Source organism: Myotis lucifugus, unplaced genomic scaffold (assembly GCF_000147115.1).
Source record: "Myotis lucifugus unplaced genomic scaffold, Myoluc2.0 scaffold_0, whole genome shotgun sequence".
Taxonomy (NCBI): domain Eukaryota; kingdom Metazoa; phylum Chordata; class Mammalia; order Chiroptera; family Vespertilionidae; genus Myotis; species Myotis lucifugus.
The window spans coordinates 13,958,800-13,975,869 of NW_005871048.1; the positions used below are offsets into that span (position 1 = coordinate 13,958,800).

At 39.1% G+C, this 17,070-nt stretch overlaps 1 protein-coding gene across 7 annotated transcripts in view; it reads left to right on the top strand.

Annotated features, from left to right (window-relative positions):
• The window catches only part of EPB41L4A (erythrocyte membrane protein band 4.1 like 4A), a 208,258-nt gene that overhangs the window by 180,367 nt on the left and 10,821 nt on the right, over positions 1-17,070 (top strand). For all 7 annotated transcript variants that reach the window (XM_023748602.1, XM_023748722.1, XM_023748695.1 and 4 more), the window contains 3 exons: positions 1,380-1,427; positions 2,363-2,440; positions 11,971-12,090. In XM_023748602.1, coding sequence (XP_023604370.1) covers positions 1,380-1,427; positions 2,363-2,440; positions 11,971-12,090 — 246 coding nt within the window. The remainder of the gene's footprint in view (positions 1-1,379; positions 1,428-2,362; positions 2,441-11,970; positions 12,091-17,070) is intronic.

The following is a 17,070-nucleotide window of genomic DNA, read 5'->3' on the forward strand; positions in this document are numbered from 1 at the left end:
ACATTATAGATTTAGAGAGAATTTTTAACACTTGGAGTAGGGAAGGAATATGGAAGAGAAAAGAAAAGTCCATGCATAAATGGTGACAAATAAGAATTCTGGTCTTGGGCTGCTTAACAGCAATATCAGAAAAAAGATAATGAAGCATCACCTTCAAAATGCTGAAGGAAGATTATTTTCAATTTAGGGTTTTTTGCACTGTGATCAGGGCATATATAGCTCTTGAATGCTTTACAGAAACAGAGAGCACTTAGATCAGAGAATGGTGGTACCATTGCTGGGCCATGTTGTGGATCCACTTGAGGATCCACTAGTATGAACATGGATTTGTAGTGTAACTAATATGCTCTTTTGTGTAACTCCATCCAGCACTGTTCAGCCAGCTGTTGAGGTGTAGCCCAGAGAACCTGGATAGTTGGTTGAGGTCTTGCCAAAAAGACTGAACAGAAAACAAAAAGTTGGAGGAAGTTTTGAGTATTGGCATGCATGTTATTGAGATGATAGAAATCTAAGCTGAGTCAGAGAGGGAATGAAGGAGGGAAAGAGCTGATGGATAATCACACAGTCAATAGGCACATAATCCTATTGAGGTCAAAGAAAGGTAGAATGGAAGTAGTTGAATGAGCAGTAATAACAGTTAACATTCATTGAGTGCACACAATGGGCTAGATCCTACTCTATACACTTTAAATGTATTAATTCATTTTGTCCTAATAACAACCTTTTGTGGGAGGTTCTGTTAAAATGGAGGCACTGAATAGAGAAATAATTTAAATCACAACTCATCAATGAAGGAGGTGGGATTCATATTCAGGTTGTCTGGCTCCAGAGTCCTCACATTTTAACCAGGATACCCCATCAAAGCTGTTTGAAAGTAAATAGAAGTGGTAAAGGGGGGTGTGGGGGTGGAGGGGATTGTGGTCTGAGAGCAGTGATTAGAGGTGGTTACAGAGGATAAAGTTCAAGTGTGACCAGGATGTGGGTGCTGCGTTATTGTGAAGAGATTATTAGAGAAAAGGTCAAGGGGACTTGGAAGCCAGGGTGTTGGGAAGGGCATCCAGGAGAGAGCTGATGTCAGATGATGGCAGAATTTGGCTTGATGGATTGCAGACCTTGAAACTTTAGACTAACTGCATCACTGGATGAATGGAATTTAACAGACATGTTGTGCCTCCACTAGGTTGCTGGTTTCTTGAAGCCAATTGGTAGTCTATTTCTGGGACCTATTGTAGGGATGGACATATGTGCCCGATTCCAATGTTTGATAATGAATGACTATGTAGCATATACATGAAGTGAAACTCATTTTGGTGTGCTTTCCTTAGCCAATTGATAACTTTCTATTTTCTTTAATGTCTTCATTTATTTGTTTTCCATAGGAAAGCCCATAACAGTGGTGAAGACTCAGATCTAAAGCAAAGGAGGAGGTAAAAAAAACAAACAAACAAACAAACAAAAACACAAAATGGGAAGGAGGGCCCAGGAGAGGGAGGCAGGATCAGCAGATTAGCAGAGCTCAGAACTGAGGCCAGAGGAGGGACTTTCTTGTTTGTTTTATTAGTGACTGCTTTAAGAGTACTGTAAATGTGTTCTTTTACCTGAAATGGGTGTCAGCTGGTTCTCAGTCTTCCATTCTGTAGCACCCTTAGCAATCTCTCTTGTTTCTGCTCCCAGAGGAGCTGTCTGAGTTATCTGCTGCTACATTAAAACCATTCCAAAACTTGGTGTATTTAAAGCAACAGTAATCACCTATACCTCTTTTATAATTCTGTTGATTGAACAGGAAGTTTTTCTAGTTAGCTTTGCTAGTTTCAGACAAAGTTTCAGTTGGATGGTGGCTGAGGTTGGGTTATTTCTGTCTGGTGCCTGGCAGAGTGGCTGGAGGCCTGGGGCCCCTCTCCGGGGTCTCTGGTGGCTGGGAGGAATCAGGAGCTACCAGCCCTGTTAAGGGCTAGTCCTGGAACTGTGAGAGTATCCCTTCCACCTCATTCTGTTGGTAAAATCAGCCCCAAGACGAGCACTAATTCAAGGGGAGAGGAAATAAACTCTGCCTCTCAATGAAGGGTGGAGGTTTGGTTTAGCACAGGGGCTTATAGCTTTATGTCAGATTTCTGTTGGAAGTGATTGGTTTTTTTAGTCCTTCTGGGAGCATAGTGACATTCGCCTTAATCTAATCACACTTCTTTAGACTCATTCAGATGTCTGACTGGATTGAGAAACACTGACCGGGGGAGGGAAGCTACTTACGTTTGGGTTAGTAATCTTACTATGGAATTAATTCCAAAGAACCAACATGAACCTTTCTAAAATTTTCCATTTGTCTTAAATGTGAGTTTTTCACTTGCTCTTATTTTGTCTTCAGGTCCCGCTCGCGCTGTAACACAAGCAGTGGTAGTGAATCAGAAAATTCCAATCGAGAACACCGGAAAAAGAGAAACAGGTAATACTGGAATATTACAGCTAGCTGGACCTGCAAAAGCAGAGGCTGCTGTCGGTGGTGAAAGCTGGGCTTCCTGTGTATTTTTAAGCCGGATTGTCTCACCTGTGTTTAAGAAGCAATCTGGCACTATTTTGAAGCCGTCTTTTAGGAAACCTCAGCTCTTTGAACTGAGTTTCTTATCTTTATAATAAGATAATTAAACAGTTTGACAATGAGGTTCCATCTTGTTAATTAAAAACAAAGTTGATCTATACTTAGGTACAACATGTAGTGAATTTGTCTAAGGGTAGTAAGAAATTTTACTGTGAGTAGAGGGGTTTCTCCCTGAAGTATTTTTTAATATATTTTTAAAAAATTGATTTTAGAGAGGAAGGGAGAGGGAGAGAGAGATGGAAACATCCATGAGACAGAATAATTGATCGCCCCACACTAGGAATTGAGCCTGCAACCCGGGCATATGACCTGATCTGGAATTGAGGCGGTAACCTTTTGGTTCATGAGTCCATGCTCAACCCCTGAGCCATACCGGCTGGTGTCCCTGAAGTATCTTTTAACGTGATGTTACTATATTTTGCCCAACCAAAAATGAGGGACTCATTGTTGTATGGATTCTATAGTTTCAGCCTCATTTAGATGTATATGCAAATATGTGTTTATATTTATGTTAGGCACATACAATTAGATGGGGAAATGCAGTTTATTCATATCTTTAAGACTCATTTTTTAAGAGCTTTTTAATAACATCATTTGACATGTAATCAGCATTAGTGATGGCTTAATGCATTAATCAGTTCTCGCTTGTAGCAAAATAATTATTTGAAAACAGGTGTTCTCATAGTGCTAGGTTGGGAGTGAGAAGGATTCGGTTGCTCCTGTGCCAGTTGCTAACCCAGTGGTTCTCAACTGGGGACAATTTTTCCCTCCCCTCCGCTCCCTGAGGATATTTGGCCATGTTTTGAGACACTTTTGATTGTCATAATTGGGCGAGGGGATTGCTGTAGACCAGGATACTGCTAAATATCCTACAATGTACAGACTGCCCCCCACAACAAAGAAATATCTGGCCCCAAAAACATGTCAGTAGTGCTACTGTTAGAAACCCATTCTCACCTGAGGTGGAACTCTGGCCTGGTTGTTTTTGCTTTTCTGGGTCGTTTTTTTATCTTCTGTAAAATGAGGAAGTTGGAAGAGATAATCTCCAAGGTCCTTCTTTAGTACTCAGAGCCCTTGTGCTTGGCACACACTGAATCAGCCTCCCTCTCCGACTACAAAGCCTGTGCAATAATAGCCCAGACAGCATTGTGAGCGCAGACCATTTTCTTAGGGGAGCTTTCTCTGTGGAGCCTTCTTGGGGCTGGACTCACACTGCATAGAGGTGAGATCTCAGTGTGTTATAACACTCTTCTCAAGGAAGTGATCCCGTTTCTTCTTCTGTAAAAGCCCAAGTGTGGAGGGCAGCTCTCCCTGAGGTCCCCTCTTCCTGCTCTAAAATTCACAGTCTTCACAAACAACACAAAACAAAGCAAAATATCTCACCTTCTCCCCCACCACACACACAGTTGTACTAACTGATCAAGCCAGTATCTTAACAAATTTATTTCTCTTTTGCTTGGTATATTTTAAATTGTGCTCGTAGACGCTATAGTCTCAACTTCTCAGATGGTGGCCTGTTTAAAAATAGTGTCTTTTGGGGCCAAAAGCACTCATGGTGACATTTGCTGTTCAAAATGAAACACTATTAAAGGGTTGCCAGCAAGTCCTTAAATAGCTCATTACTGTTCTACTTGCTCACCAGCTCCAGTATTCCTTGTAGGTGTTTTCTCCCTCAAGACTTTCTCTCCCACCCCTCCCCAGGCACAGCTTTTTAGGTTGGGATTCTTTGTATTGTGTAAGTAGTGTATTTTAGGATGGTGGTGGTTCTGAGTGTGTAAGTGCTAATGTGCTTTGGAAGGCTGTTAATGAGAAATCACTTTCAAAACACACCGACACAGAGGCTTTCAGACTCATTTTACCTGTAGAAATATTGCCCCGGGGTTTCATAAGTTGCCTGTGTCTGTCAAAGATGAGGTCTAGAGTCTAGATCTCAGGGGCACAGCAAAAGAGTGGGCAGAGGAAGAAATACGTCTTTCAGTTGCAATCCCCACTCCTGCAGATTCTCGTGCAGCAGGTGGCGGCGGGTGTGCAGGAGAAGCTGCAAGCACGGCTGTCTCCGGGGGCCACTTACACATAACTCTGTGCTTCCACTAACCCTCGATCCCATTATTTGCCTTTCACATTTTGCCAGAACCCACTCCTTCCACATCAGGATGCGTAGGTCTGAATATTTAAACTGCAGCCCTGCTGATGGTCCTAATGGGTCTTCTGTCTGTGATGGAGGGTCCTCTCCTGACTTCCTCTTTGTGCAGAAGACTCTGTTTTTGGGGAGAGGATATATCTCTTCTACTCCATCTGCCCTTCCTTATCCCAGAAGCAGTGTGACCCAGCCAGGCTCTCCACAGAGTCCTCTGTGCTTTTATCAAAGGACTCTGGTGACCCTAGAATGAGGCAGACTGCCTTGAACCTGATGATGTTCTGCTTCCTGCAGCAAGGTCTCAAAATTCAGCCCTGTTGTATTCATGTGCACTCGTTAGAACTTTGAATCTTATCCTTGAGATCTGAAGGGTCAGCCATCTGGTCGCTAGAGGTTGGAGTGCGTGGGCTGTGCTCTGGACTTGCCCAGGGTGTATATTGAAGGAGAACCCAGGAAGTAGATTTATCAGAGGGAAACCTTTCACAAACCAGCTTTCCCTGAAAACAACTTGAGTTTAATAAAATATCCTGCACATTCAAAGAAACCAGTCTGCAAAACATGCTCTGTGCTATTGATGAGAATCAGCATCCTTTGAGCATTCACCAGGGAGAATCTGTGGATTACCCAGTCATTAGCTTTGATGTGTGGCTAGGCTTTTAGGATTTTGAAGTGGGGGATTTGGAGGGGGTGGAGGGGCAGCGACTTGAGAAGCAGTCTGGTGTTTTTTGCATAAGCATACAAGTGGAAGTAACTCTGGAGCTTGGTGAAGATTACAAGAGTAAAAGATGCCCTGGCCGGGTGGTTCAGTTGGTTAGAGCATCATCCATACACCAAAAATGGTGGCGGGTTCCATTCCCAGTCAGGGCACATACCTAGGTTATGGGTTCAATCCCTGGTTGGGGTGCATACAGGAGGCAACCCATTGATGTTCCTCTCTCACATCGATGTTTCTCTCTAAAAAAAAAAATCAATATCCTCGTGTGAGGATTTTAAAATAGAAGAATAAAAGAAATGAGAAGCCTGGAGTAAGAGCAGGACTAGCGTAAATTGGCAACAGGAGACCATTTGGACCTTTCCCTGATTTTATCCTGGGATGTTTGCATCACAAACTCGTTAGTTATGTATGTGAGGCTGTGTGTGGGCGCATGTGTGTACACACGGGTGCAGTAGAGCACAGGAGCCTGTGCTATAAATTTGACCCAGCTTTGGAGAACTCTGTGGCTAGGAGCTGGTTACCTTACCCTCTGAATCTCAGTTTTCCCTTATGCAAAGTGGAATGATACCTGTCCTGTCTACCTCACAAGAGCTTTGTAAACATCCAGGAAATAATAAATGTGCTTTGAGAAGTAGGAAGTGTCCTGCACAGGCAGGTACTGTAGATGAGTGAGAGCAGTCAGCACTGCTCCCTGCTATCTGAAGTCCCTGTTGTATCTGTAAGCCAGGGCCCAGCTCCCTTTAACAAAAAGGACGTCCGTGTTTCTAACATGAAATTTTCCTGCCATAAATATTGTTAGTTTCTTCCTGCCCTTTAGATCTCTTTTAGAATCTGTATCTGAATAATGGATTAAGATGGCTTTAAATATTTTAAATATGTTCCACAAGGTCTTTTGTATTATTTTCCTAAAAAGAAAAAAAAGAAGAAGAAACTGTCTTCTGTGGCACTGCAACTGACAGGGACGATGCATCTGAGTAGGGCCTGATGTTGGCAGGATTTTGCAGGGGGGTTAAAAAAAGAACTTTATTGTCCCTGTGCCCGAAGGGAAAACACAAACCAAAACAAAAATGTGTTTTGGATGATAGCAAGCTTAAACCAGTAGGGCATTTATTTCAGATAGCCTGAAAGGAGGCAACTGTTTCCTTGCTTGCCTTCCCTCCTGCCCTGTTCCTGATTTAGGTAGAGGCTGAGACCAGGTAGAAATTATGGGCCCAGAGAGAACCGATCATACGAAGCCAATGGAAGCAGTGTTCGCCATGCTACAGATTGCGAGGGTTTCTGATTTCCACTCTAATAAGTCATTTCAAAATGTAGACATTTGATATGGATGAATTAGGGCTTCCAGAGCATAATCAAAGTTGACAGAGATGACTGTGGAGGTGCAACGCTGTAGCCGCTGAAGGATGACGTCTGATTACTGAGCGAGGGCAAAGCAGGTTGAAAAATTAGGAAAACAGAAGGAGAGCTTGAAAGAGAAATTGCACCAAAAGGTAGCCTATTTTGCAGGGAGAGCATAAGGAATAAGTGGAAGAGACAGAAGCATCTTTAAGAGCAAATAAGAATAATTTATTGATGATGGGGGAAAGTTGGGAAAAGCAAATGAATTTTTTGCTTGGTGGTCTTAAGGGAGTAGGTCGACAGATGCCTGGAACCAACATAAATTTCCCTAGGGAAGAAAAACTGAAAATAAAAGAAAAAGAAGGTTGGTTTATAGCAGGTGATCCGAAAATGAGTGCAGTTGATGAGAAACACAAGGCTACAGTCAGTTGGGACCCGCAGACTTAATATCAGCGATGGAGTGGTCATATGAAGCAATTGTCTGGAAAGCCGTGCCATAGATGAAGAGTAGAGGTTTGTCTCAATGTGTCTGACTGGTTTGAAATAAAACACAAATAGAGAAAAATAGAGTTTAAAGCTAGACAGGATCTTCGCAATAATTAGGTAGATGAAAAACTGACACCTGACCAAAGAAGATAAGCAATTTGCCCAGATAATGGCAGAGCGGGGACCAGGCAGAGCGCCGTGTATTGCTCATACATTCTTGGAGCTTCATTATACATTTGCTTTGTGAGATTTCTCAGGTTCAGCATTAAATATGGTCTTTATTTCAGTGAATGAGTAGTGAATTAGAACTGGTGTAAAGGATGGTCCTATTAGGAACAAATCCGCCTGGGTAAAGGTAGAGAGCAAAGCCCATGAGAGTTTGTATAAGAATTCATTTAATGTGAAGAATTCTGCAGAAGAGGCCGAACTATAATTGGGCAGACAGGAAAGAAGAGACTAGGAATAGTCATTATCTTCATTTTTGTTATCAAACGATTATATGGCGTTTCATCTCCAAACCTTTTGCAGACTTTAATTAAGTGTCACATACACTTATAATCTAAATTGCATGCATCTCCGGGAAAAGTAAGGTGTTGAAATTTGGTGAGACGTGGGGGAAATATATTAGAATTCTTCTATCCTGAAATGTCATTGAAATTTGTTCTATTTTGAAGCAACCTCCTTCCTTACACATTAAAAAACAAAAGCCTTGTCATAATGCTCCCTACCCCAACTATTAACTCTGCATAGTTTTAGATAAGAAAATAGGTATAATATGATAAATTTAGAGTTATTGCATCTAAGGATACAGGAAGGAAACAGCATTTTTCAGGTTCACTTTAAATGTAACATTTGAAAATTAATATTTCCCCAGTGAAAATTACAGTGGACTCTTTTTTCCCCTTGACATTTAAAAATTTTTTATTTTGGTTATTGAAAGTATTACAGGTATCCCCCTTTTTTTCTCCCATTGACCCCTTCCCCTTGATACTTTCATGACTGTCATGTGAGAGCACATTTTGACTTTTTAAAAGGTACTGTTTTTCTTAATGTAAATCCCCACATCATAATTAAAATAGCAGGAAGGCCCTGACCAGTGTGGCTCAGTTGGTTGGGTGTCGTTCCGGGCACCAAAAGGTTGCTGGTTTGATTGCTAGTCAGGGCTCATGCCCAGGTTGTGGGTTCAATCCCTGGTGGGAGGTATGCTGGAGGCAGCCCATCCATGTTTTGCTCTCACATCAATGTTTCTCTCTCTTCTCTCTCTCTCTCTCTCTCTCTCTCTCTCTCTCTCTCTCTCTCCCATACGCACAGAAAAGGAGCAAAGCCAACACTTGTGTATCCCACACCTAAGGATGGATGAGACAAGGTGCATTATAGGAGCTGCCTTTACATTTAAAGATTTATTTATCCACTCATGCATAAACAAAATAGTTAACTTCTGCCTCTTAAGGACTGGATGGTATAATATTCTTGCTTCTAGTCCTAAGATTTTCCTTTCCATGCAGCACCTGTATTTTCTGGAACAGTTCATTGATGGGCGAAATGACACTTTCATTCTTGTAATGAGGCACCATTAACTGGAAGCCTTTTGTAAGGGTGTAATTTCAAACTTCATTACAGACTAAGACAGCCACGCCACCATTACTCAGGAAAATGTGCTTCTGTTGTGACTCTTCAATGAGCCTTACATTTTTAATGCACCGCGTTCGAATATTTATGAAGCAGTGTCGCCAGTAGAGGGCATCTGTCTTTTAAACATGTGGGTCACAAGGATATTCATTGCCAGGGTTTCACTGCCCTTGCTTTAGACTTTTAGAAGAGTTACAGGAACATGCCATAGTCTGAAATTTCTTCCGATGTCGTTCTTATCAGTAGCAAGGTACAGGACTCTGGGCTCATGTTTCAGGAGCTTTCATTTTCTTCATCAAGGTAAGAGCTTAGTACAGTGATGGCGAACCTATGACGTGTGTCAGAGGTGACACACGAACTCATTTTTTTGGTTGATTTTTCTTTGTTAAATGGCATTTAAATATATAAAATAAATATCAAAAATATAAGTCTTTGTTTTACTATGGTTGCAAAGATCAAAAAATTTCTATATGTGACACGACACTAGAGTTAAGTTAGGGTTTTTCAAAATGCTGACACGCCGAGCTCAAAAGGTTCGCCATCACTGGCTTAGTATGAAGGTAGCCAGTTAAATTCTACAATAAAGAATGCACAATAAGATAGATAGATAGATAGATAGATAGATAGATAGATAGATAGATAAAAGAATGCACATACACTCGTTGTGCTTCCTTTTAAATGTCTATCCTCTGGGAAAAATCTGTTTGCCAAAGTCTGGCCTCAGCCTTGCTCATAAGGCTTGACCTCTCAGAAATAAAAATGGTGATTTCCTGATAAAACAAACACGCACATTGTGAAATTTAGTCCTGCCCATGACTATGCAGCCATATTGTTCAGCATGGAAGCTCTGGAGGATTAGGAGTTAGGAGACCTGGGTTTCATGTCTTTCCCTGGGCACTGTGAGGTGTGGGTGCCTGGGGGGAAGGAGATACCTCCTTGCCAGCCGCTACTTCCCCACTGACTGTTTTGATCTAACTTTGAATCCCTCAGTCCAGCTCTGCTCCCCCATCAGACTGTCACAGAATCCGTAAGATGGTTTGAAGTGTAGGTTCTGGCTGTGAAAAATACATGTATGTATGAGTATATATAAGCACACACATATATAAGCACATAGCATTTTCAAATTGGAGTGTTTCAAACAATGGTTAATAATTATGTCCTCAAGCAGTTTACTCTTATTTTTCTTCAAATACTTGTAATGTTGAGATCCATAGCAGTATATGTTGGATTTTAATTTCCTCTGTTCATGCCATGAGAGAAGGAATCTGTGAAACATACCGTGACTGTATCCTGTTAATTTTCAAATAGCCTGTTAGAATGGAAAGCTTTAGCAAGGAAATATATACAGTTCAAGGGTTTGAAGTGTGTTACAGATAATTTTTCACTTAACACAATTCCTCCTTAATCTAGAGAGATTTAAACAGTTTCTACCTCAGAAGGTACTCTGTTGTTTTTTTTTACTTGAATTTGCCTTACATTGTCCCTAAGTTATATGTGAAATGAATATTTACTATCCATCTACTGATATGCATTTATAAGCAAATCCAAGTATCCACACAACAGCCTATATTAAGTGCTGTCACAGGGCAACCAGAAGACATCTGTTTAGCGAGAGAAATGACTCCAAACTTACCTGTTCACTTCATTTTGGTTTTGAAGCATTTATGCTCATCCAGTCCCAGTATTGGGTTGATTTCCTTGCAATTTAGTGCTTCTCTCCCACACCCTGGGAGTCTCAGTGTGTGAAATGAACACACCGGAACAGTTTCCTGAGGATTTACATAAATTAAAAGTTAAATATTCAAATAACAGGTGTTTAATTTTTGCAAGGAATACTCATGGCTTCACAGCGTTGCAGTGCATCCCAGACAGTATTTACACATTAATTAAGCACTTGCTTTAATTATGCACTCACTTAACTTCACTCCTACAATACCTCATCTTGTTACCAAAAAGACGATATAGTGAACATCCAGAACTTCTTCAGTGTGGTCCATGGGTGGGTTTTGTTAGGTCCATGTGATACCTTACACACAGAATTGCTTGCCATTACTTAAAATCGGAAGAGTTCACTTTAAACATTCAGATTTGTGGATTATCTTTTTAAAAATAAAAAGTCTGGTATCATTGTCCTGTGATCTCACATGGCGGGTGCCTATGCTCCCCAATTACCTCTGCTTCTGATTTGCTCTGGATTTCCTGGTCCCTCATTTACATATCCTGCTTGGCCCCTGGCCATCTTGAGTGTTCACACCTCTTGGGCCTGTGAGCAGCCATAGCCCCAATGCTCTGTGCCTGCCCAGCAGCTAATGCACGATGCCACCACATTTAACTTTGTTGCACTTCTAGTTTTCTGGCTTAAACAATCAGAATTATATCTGGAAATTATTGACCATGAAAACTTTGACTAGTATGATTTTTTAAAGAGCATTTAACATACAATTATTTATTGCTGCTTTGGTTAGCACGTTTTAAAAAATGATTTTCTCTCATGACTTAAGATTGTCTCTATAGCAGATGCCACTCTTTAGTCAAAACTTGAATATGTTATATGTCAAATGGGTACTAGACTTATGGGAGGGATCACTTCATAAGTTATATAAATGTCTAACCACTCTGCTGTACACCTGAAACTAATAAATATTGAATGTCAACTGTAGTAGCAAAGTAAATTTTAAAAAATCTTAAATATGTTTTTGTTTGACACACCGTTTTCTAAGAAAATTTTAAGACAAAGGTAGAAGTCTGAATATAACTAATACATGCTTACATGTATGTATAAATATTATACTATATTCATAAGTATATACATATATACAAGTACATACATATTATATATTATAATATTTATACAGAAATACATATATACTTATGTGTTAATCCATTCAACACATTCTTAGCTTTGAGTTAATGATAATGAAATTGCTTCTTAAATAACTTCATTTTTCTTAATCACTTTTAAGTAACTTGATCATTTCTTAATATCACTTAAAAGCTGGTTTAGGATGAACCAAAAAAACAAAGCACCACATGTGTGGACATTAACTTTAGATGAATGGTCTTGCTTTTCAGAATACGGCAGGAGAACGACATGGTTGATTCAGCGCCTCAGTGGGAAGCTGTATTAAGGAGACAAAAGGAAAAAAACCAGGCGGACCCCAACAACAGGCGATCCAGACACAGATCTCGCTCGTATGTGGACTCTTTCTATACCTTGATTAAAAAACACTGAGCTTGAAGTAGCGTGTGGCTTCTAGGGGAAAGGGGGCTGTCTCTTTCAAGCCTTCTGAAGTGATTTAGTTCAACCTTGATGATCCTGTTGTTTATTTTTCATATTGACCGCCTCATATTTGTGACATTCACTAACTATATCTGAAGCTGTAGAAGTTGGAGCAAAGCCAACCCAAAGTATCATAAAAAGACAAGGCCATCAAAGTTGTGTTTTGTTTTTAAACAAAAGCATATATTCAACTGAATAAACAGGAACAGTCTCCTTTGTTCCGGAGCCTGTCTGTTGGTGGAATACCTGCTGCTTCTCTCAATTGGAGTCTGCAGAATTCTCTAAAGTCTTGTTCCAGGTTGAACGAGATGTGAATATCTTCCCATCAAATTACCATTTGTGAGCAGTAGTCAGGGAGTGATTCATTACACCCCAATGTTGGAATTTGCCTGCTTCTTCTGTTGCTAGGCAATGCCATGCGTGAGCACAATTACCCCATTACGATGAGATTGCCAGACCCCCACATTAATTTTCTTTTGAGCTGGTGAAGTTTATATATTTGTTATTAATGTGTATATTGTCCAGATGTAGACTCTCCAGCACCCCTACCTTTGTGACCCTAGGTAGTTAGGTGTGTGGTGTTGCTTACTAGAGGAAGGAGGGATTAGAATCTCAGGGCGGTGGAGGGTGCTGGGGAGTGGATTTGGACACAGACTGTGTAGGTAGGTGGGAGCTCTGAGGGAGCCCGGCAGAAGGGTTCCAGCTCAGGTTAACAGAGGCTGGGGAGGACTCCGCAGGGTACACCCCAGAACCCTGCGTGACTCCAAGGGATGGTTCTCAGTCTTAGATGCTTGCTTTTTACCCAGAATGTATTTTTTTTATTTGTAGTACCTCAGAAGGAGTGATGTCTGTTTCTTTTGTAATAGGAAATTTGCAAGAACACTAAGCAGTGCTATAGTAGGTCTTCACTTAATGTCATTAATGTGGCTATCAGCAAAAACCAGTTTTATCACAAGCTAATTGATGTAAAGACTTAAGTTCCTGCAGCACCTCATCAACATTATAAGGAAAGGATGTTATTTGAGGACCTGCTGTACACTCTTATAGATTTATTCATTATGCCATAATGTTTTTGTTCTGAAACCTAATTAAAATGTTCAATTTAAAGCAGAAGTTAATAAAAAGCTTCCTTTGTCCTGGATACTATCTCTTTGCAACTCCATTAAAAAAGAGAGGTTTAGATGTGGATGAATCAAGACCTCATTGAAGATAGTCTAACAAAAGGCACAGAAACCCAAGAGCAAGACTCAGCATAGTCCTGGGGAAATCTTTTGTAACCATGCTTTTTACCTGTCTATGCAGGAACTTCTTCTATGAGGGACTTATAATACACAAGGTTTGGTGACTTTATATTAAATCTTAAAACAACATTTAGTTTTCTAATCATTTCTAAAGAACTCTAAATTCAATTAAATATAAATAGTAAATCTCATGTAATAAAGGGAACAGGAAAGTAAAATTAGGAAAAATTCTATAGATAGATTTTTAAGAAGTCAAAATCCATTACTAGAAGCAATACTAAATAAATGAACAATCTATTTATAAATACAATTGATAAGCAGAACTATCCATTGTTGTTGAGTATTATAGTTACTTTAATCCAATTGTATTATTGGGCAAATATTTGTAGATGGGCCTGGTAATTTAATAATTTCAATGGAGTGACCTGAGATTTATTTAACAGCGTAAGGAATACACATTTTTTTTAACTGAGGGTAATTTGAGGTGAAATTTACATACAGTGAAATGCTCTCATCTTAAGTGTACACTTCAATGAATTTTGACAAATATTTACATAGTGTATCCATCTTACCAATCAAAATATAGAATTAAAAAGTTCTCTCGTGTTCCTTCTAGTCAGTCCCCATGCTCCATAGGCGACCACTATTCTGATTTCTATCACCATAGACTAGTGCTTCTCTTTTATTGAACTTCATATAAATGTAATTATACAATATATGCTCTTTTAAAATCTGCCTTTTTTCACTCAGTGTTTTTGCATGTTGTGTCTATCAGTGCTTATTTAAAATTTTTAAGCACTAGTCCATTATATAAATATACCACGATTTGTTTAGCCATTCTCCTCTTGGTAGACATTTGGATTGTTTCCAGTTTTTGCTATTGTGTTAAAAGCTGCTATAGACATTCCTTACAAGTGTATCTGTGGAGTGTGTTTTATTTTACCTTGGGTAAATACCTGGGAGTGGAATTTCTGGGTTAGAGTATATTTGCATATTTAATTTTATAAGAAACTACCAAAATGATTTCCAGAAAGTTTGTATCATTTTATACCCCCATTAGCAATGTATGAGAGTTCCAGTTCTGACCTATTTGCCAATAGTTGGTTTTGCTCTGTCTTAATTGTAGCTTGTCTAGTAGGTTCGAAGTGGTATCACATTGCGGTTTTAATTAGCATTTTTCTGGTGCCTAATGATGTCAACCACATTTTCCTGTGCTTGTTGGTTATTCATAATTTTTTAAAATATATTTTTATTGATTTCAGAGAGGGAGAGAAAGATAGAAACATCAATGAAAGAGAATAATTGATTGGCTGCCTCCTGCATGCCCCCTACTGGGGATCGAGCCTGCAACCTAGGCACGTGCTCTTGACTGGAATAGAACTTGGACCCTTCAGTCCACACGCTGATGCTCTAACCCAGGGGTGGGCAAACTTTTGACTCGAGGACCACAATGGGTTCTTAAACTGGACCGGAGGGCCGGAACAAAAGCATGGATGGAGTGTTTGTGTGAACTAATATAAATTCAAAGTAAACATCATTACATAAACGGGTACGGTCTTTTTTTTTTTTAGTTTTATTCATTTCAAACGGGCCAGATCCGGCCCGTGGGCCGTAGTTTGCCCACGGCTGCTCTAACCACTGAGAAAACTGGCTAGGGCCATAAATTTTTAATTATGGTGTTTGATTTTTTTAATTATTTATTTTTAGGGTTCTTTATATATCGTGGATGTATGTATTAGTCTGAGTACTTTCTCCTGGCTGTGGTTTGCTTTTTCATGTTCTTAACCTTGGGGGTTTTTTTGTTGTTGTTGTTAACTGTACTCATTTTTTTTTCAGGTTTCAGCTGATTATTCATTTATTATTTTCCCATTCAACACAATTTTGCATTAGTTTCAGGTGTCCAGCACAGCAGATAGATATTCATATAAGTTACCAAGTTTGCTCAGATAATTCAAGTGCCCACCTGGTACCATAGTCATTGCAATATTGTTAAATGTATTCCTATGCTTTATCTTACATCCCCATGCCTGTTTTGAAACTAACATTATGTACTTAATCCCATCGCCTTATTTTATCCCTTTTTTATGATAAGCATAAATTTTAAATTTTGATGAAGAACACTATCATTTTTTAAATTTCTAGTTAAGGCTTTTTGCGTCTTAAGGAATATTTGCCTATACCACAGTTACAGATATATTTTCATATCTTTTTCTAGCAGCTTTATATATTTTGTTCTTATATCTAGGTATATGATTCATCTAGAATTAAATTTTCTGTATGTATGAGGTAGAGGTAGATATTTAGAAGTTTTTCCAATGTGTTTATCTGGTTATTTCAGTCTCATTCACTGAAATGCCTTAGGGCAGTGGTCGGCAAACTGCGGCCCCTTGAGTGTGGCTCTTCCACAAAATACCACGTGCGGGCGCGCAGTACTGTGCGATTGAAACTTTGTGGCCACACTCAAGGAGCCAAAGAGCCGCATGTGGCTCGCGAGCCGCAGTTTGCCAACTGCTAACTTAGGGCATTAGTTGAAAATCAATTTGATTGCTTATATATGAGCCAATTTTGTTTCATTGATCTATTTGTCTATCCCTAAGCCACCACATGTCTTGGTTACTGTAGCTTTACAATAAGACTAGAATCAGGTAGTGTAAATTCTCCAACTTTGTCCATGTTTTCAAGGTTCTTTTAGCTATTTTAGATCCTTTGCAGTTCTATGTAAATTTTGAATCAATTTATTAGTTTTCATCCAGAAAAAGACAATAGATTGTAGATTAGGATTATGTTGAATCTATAGATCAGTTTTGAGAAAATTAATGTTTTACCCATCCATTTATTTGTCTTTAACTTCTCTTAGCAATGTTTGATAGTTTTCAATACAGTTAGTGCACTTATTTTGTTAAATTTAATTCTAAATATCTAATAGTTTTAATGGTATTGAATTGTACATTTAAATTTTTTATTTACCAATTATCTGTTAGTATATACACTGAGTGGCCAGATTATTATGACCGGCCAGATTATTATGATCACCCCATCAGTACAATGAAGTGAATTAGTTATGCAAATAATAATAATAATAAAACCTTGAGAGTCAATGAAGTACTGATGGGGTGTTCATAATAATCTGGCCACTCAATGTAGAAACAGGCTTATGCTGTCTGTTGCCCAATGTCTGAAAAACAATTGCTTTGTACATTTTGTTTTATTTTATAGTTTTTGAGGATGGGAGAACTCATTTGATAACAGTTACTCCTTTGGGACCTGAAGTTCAGGAAAACTCTTATCTTTAAATTGGGTATTACTTCTATTAGAGCAACTGAAATCAGAAAAGAATCTAATGGTACCTTAAATTTAAAATCTTATTTAAACTTTCCTTTTAATCTTATCTACATAATAAAAATATCAGATCAGAGAGGGGATTTTCTCAGACAATGTGAATTATGAGAAGAACTCCTTTAAGAGTTGGATGTGTACCATTCTGGAATTTAGTTTTAAAGCAAATAATAAAAAGATTTAGCAAATGTTGGGATGACTTTGTAACTGAACTTGATTGATTACATAGCTGATATGGCCAAAGTGCATTTAAAAATATGTATATATTTAAGTGCTGGGAAAATAATCTATTTGAAGAGTGATTGATTCATGCTG